At 58.6% G+C, this 4,089-nt stretch overlaps 1 protein-coding gene across 1 annotated transcript in view; it reads left to right on the top strand.

Moving 5' to 3' along the window:
* Nucleotides 1–1,121: 1,121 nt before the first annotated feature.
* UNC5B (unc-5 netrin receptor B) overlaps nt 1,122–4,089 on the top strand; it is a gene marked incomplete in the record, with an annotated part of 112,052 nt that continues 109,084 nt past the window's right edge. The window contains 1 exon segment of the mRNA XM_074296907.1: nt 1,122–1,742. Coding sequence (XP_074153008.1) covers nt 1,628–1,742 — 115 coding nt within the window.

Here is a 4,089-nt window from a genome sequence, read left to right as displayed (position 1 = left end):
TCCTTTCTAATGGAAACCGGACACTGGAAAACACAAAGATACACATCAATGCCCAACAATTTTCTGTTTCCCACAAATCCCACACTTAAATGCAGCCATAAAATCATGGAAAGTTTGGCCCTTCCATATGTCAGCTCAGAATGGGACTTGTACAGCAAATCATTATCAGCTTCTGGACTTGAACCCAGGCCTCCTGCTTCCCCCATCCAAGCTTCTTCCCCATCACACCATTAGGATAACACACCAGACTCCATCCCCAGGAGAAATCCTAGGTAAGAATTTCTCCCAAAGGATTTTGAGAGAAAAAGAGGAGAGGGGGCTCCGAGAAGGTGAGCAGATTTTTGATTACACAATGCTTTCAGCTCTGGAAAGATGAAAGGTCTTGGGGAATAGTACCTCCAACTCACCCTCTTAAGCCCTATAGACAGGAGTTCTTAACATTTTTTGTTTCCCAGCATCCTTTGGAAGCCTTTGGGCCACTTCTCAGAATCTGGATTAAAACACTTGAAAGAAATCCTCAGACTCGGCTAGAAGTTAATGAAAATAAAGATCTCATTTTTTCATCACCCAAGTTTCTGCACCCCTTAAAATCTGTGCACGGATCTCAAGTTGAGCGTCCTGGTAAGATGAAATACTCGAGTCGGAAGCAGATTTCGGAACCCCTTCCCCCCACTTACTACCCCTGTACACTCGGGTCTCCGGCCCAGAATTCGTCTCAGGGAGGTGAGGGATGTGGGAAGGAACGTTGGGGACAGAGGACCAGAGAAGGGGCAGGTACGACCCAAAGAGGAAGCTAGGGATTATGGGGAGGAGGCGATGGGACAGGGAAGGACCGTGGGGGTAATTAGGAAGGTGAAGCCCGGTACCATCCCAGAGTTTCTGCCAGTCCTCCGGGTTTTCCATAGAGCCGAGTCCAGCTCTTCGCGAGTCCCCCTGAGGGGGCCCTACCTTTCCGAGCGCAGCGCCCGTGCGGACGTCGGATGCCCCCTAGTGCCCACCCTCCTCACGAGGCCCCTCCTTCTTTCCCTCCCTCCTCCGGTCTCCCCTCAGCTCCAGGACTCGGACTAGCAAACGGGACACCTCGGCATTGTGGCTGGCGGCCTGGGCAGGGGAGGATGCCGGAGCCCAGCTGAGTGGCCGGCGGAGGAGAGCGCGGGCGGGCGGGCTGCCAGCCGGGAGGAGGAGGAGAAGGAGGAGGAGGAGGAGGAGCTGCTGAGGGCTGCGCTGCGCTGCGCTGACCGCACTCACTCGTTGCTCAACTTCGGAGAGAGCGGAGGGAGCTCCCGGAGCCCGCAGGCAAGGAGGGGCACGAAGTAGCCTGGCACCGGAGCAGGCACCGGGCGCCGCCGCGCTCCCGGTCCTTGCGCGGCGCAGCAGCGGCGGCCGCCTCCTCCGCGCCGCTCCGCGCCCGGGTGCCAGTGCCCCGTGCCTCCCTCCCCAAAGCGTGGCTGGCAGTGCCCCCAGGGTGGGCACGGGCTGGCGCGGCCGGGCGGCCGGGGGCCGGAGGTTGGAGGTACTCGGGAGGACGAGGACGAGAAGGAAGAGGCGGCGGCGGCGGCGGCGGCGGCGAGGCTGGGGCCAGGGAGAGATCCCCGGGGGAGAGGCGCCGGAGCCTGGCTGGGGAACGATGCTAGCTCGGAGCGCGGCAGCGGCCGCGGCGGCGACAGCGGCGGCCCCGACAGCGCGGGGGGCGCGCCTCCTGGCCTTGCTACTGCTCTGGAACTTGAGGCTGTGCGGAGCAGGTAGGAAGATCCGGGGGTCCGGGATCTGGGGGTTCGAGGTGGGGGCGTCCGGGGGCCTCGGCCGCCCCTGCAGAGGTTCTCTCCCTCTCTAAACGCCCCTTCCCCACAAACACAAACATCTCCATCATCCTCTCGCCAAAGGTCATTGCTAACCTGCAGCGGCTTCCCGGGGGGGGGGCATACTGCTCTTTGGGGCGAGGAGAGACGGGGAGCCGGAGGGTGCCAAGAGACCCCCGTTGGGTGATCGGGATTTTCTTTTCGCTAGAAAAGTGGGAAATGTGTCGGGCGGATGGGTGTGAGGGGAGAAGGGTGGCGTCTTAGACGGCTCCGGCTCGGGCTCCGGGAGGTTAGTTTGGAGGGTGTTGTCCGGCCGAAAGGGCTCCCCGCTACCGCCCCGACTCTGCGGGTCCGAAGGCTTTCTCCTGGGAGCTTGAGCGTACCCCAGGTAGCGAGAGCGTCAGCTCCAGGGTCCTCCCGGATCCCCAGGAACCCGGGAGGGACCGGGGAAGGGCGGCCGCGGGGCACGCGGGATGCGCGGCGGTACGTGGGTCCTTCCCGGACAACTTCCCAGGGAGCTCCGAGCTCCTGGCCGCGGCTCGCACTCTTCTCCGGCAGGAATCAGCGGAGAAGCCGGGAGATCGGGCAGGGCAGCCCAGGCCGGCGCGCTGACCCTTCGGGGGCCGGAGCCGCGCCGAGCTCCGGGGCTCCGGCCACTGAAGGGCGAAATGGCCGTGCGGGGCTCGAGCTGGGACGAGCCCGCGGCGGGCTCGGCTGCGGAGGGCCGGGCGGGCGGGGCAGGGTGGGGTGTGCGCGGATCAGGCCGCGCTCCCCTGTAAGTAGGTCACTCTCCTTCGGACTGCTCTCCGTCGGGCCGCCTGGCCCGGGAGGGCTGCGCCCAAGAGGCTGAGGGCCCCGGCTCTCGCCGTAGGGAACGAAGAAATCTCCCCCCGGGACGTGTGTCTGTTTGTGAGTGCGTAGAGGACTGGGGGCGGGGGAGGATGCCGCGCCTCCCCACCCATCCCCAGCCACTAATGCAGGCGTTCTCCCGATCCCCCATGTGGCCGTAAGTCTCTGGGCCCAAGGAAAGGTGGGGAAGGAGGCAGAGAAGCCCCTCCTGCTGCTGGAACCCGGGCAGGTGGGACTGGGACCCGAACTGAGCGCGCGTTACTTGTGTGTGTGTGTGTGTGTGTGTGTGTGTGTGTGTGTGTGTGTGTGTGTGTGTGTGTGTGTGTCTGTGTGTGTGTGTCTGTGTGTGTGTGTGTGTTACATGAAGTTCTTTCTTCGAGTTCAGGCCCGATGACACAGAAAGCATGTGTGATGGGGGGGGGGGGTGCAGAGGAGAAGAGTGGTAGTTATCTGCATTACTTTACCCTCCTACCCCCTGCACTATAACAAATGGCTGTCACCTTGGGGGCCGATAATTTGTCCGGTCAATGGGCCCTGTAGGACCCGCTTTGCTCTTAAATAATTACCTCTGTTCCCGGCCCAGTCTTTCTCTTTCTTTCTGTTTTTATTTTTCTTTCTTGAGCTGTAAAGTTCCAAAGCTTCTCATTTCATCTCGAGGGCAGCCTTTGGGATTTAAACATGAATCGTGAAGTAGGAAATGAGTCCTAATTGATGGAAGGAGGACTGGAGAATGAACCATATTTTTTTAAAGGGGGTGGTAGAATGCATTAGACCTCCAAGGCTTGCAAGGGAGCAACTCGGACAATTGGAAGTAGATGCTATTATTATTCCTATTTTACAAATGGGGAAACTGAGGTTGAGAAACTCTGGGGCACAGACCTCTGTCCATTAAACCTCCTAGGATTTATGAGTGGGTACTGAGAATATTTTCATGGAGTTGAAGAGCAAGTGATGGGAGAGTCAGAGAGGAGTTTGGGAGTTTGGACAATCAGGAGAGGGCTGGCACTTTGAAAATGGCTGGGCCAGATTTTTCATTGTCGTGTTTCTTTGGGCTAGTAAGATATCTTGGGTTTTTTCTGGCTTCCGAGAAGGACTAACCTAGAGGAATCAGCTGTCTCAGTGGGCCTGCTTCATAAAGTGCCTGGTCCCCGCCTTGCCTGGAAAGAAAAGTACCCAGCTAGAGCTAGCCTCTAATAATGGGCTTTGATTTCTCTCTCTTGTGTTTGAACCTGGGGTTTAAATTATGCTCATTACCGGCTGCACCCAGGTGCTGAATGCCCACCACTTTGGAGAGGCTGCTAACTAGTGCAAGTTTCCTGTGGCTTCTTCCTTTGGGTCCCTCAGATTTGGAGTTTAACCCTTAAATTTGTAGGTTGGAGAGTTTTTGTCTTCTGGCATTCTTGAACATACGGAACGCAGTTCCTTCCCATCTGAAGGGATA

The sequence above is a fragment of the Sminthopsis crassicaudata genome, chromosome 2 (assembly GCF_048593235.1).
Source record: "Sminthopsis crassicaudata isolate SCR6 chromosome 2, ASM4859323v1, whole genome shotgun sequence".
Lineage (NCBI taxonomy): Eukaryota > Metazoa > Chordata > Mammalia > Dasyuromorphia > Dasyuridae > Sminthopsis > Sminthopsis crassicaudata.
Note: the sequence above shows the minus strand (reverse complement) of the source record. Positions and strands in the feature narration are given on the sequence as shown.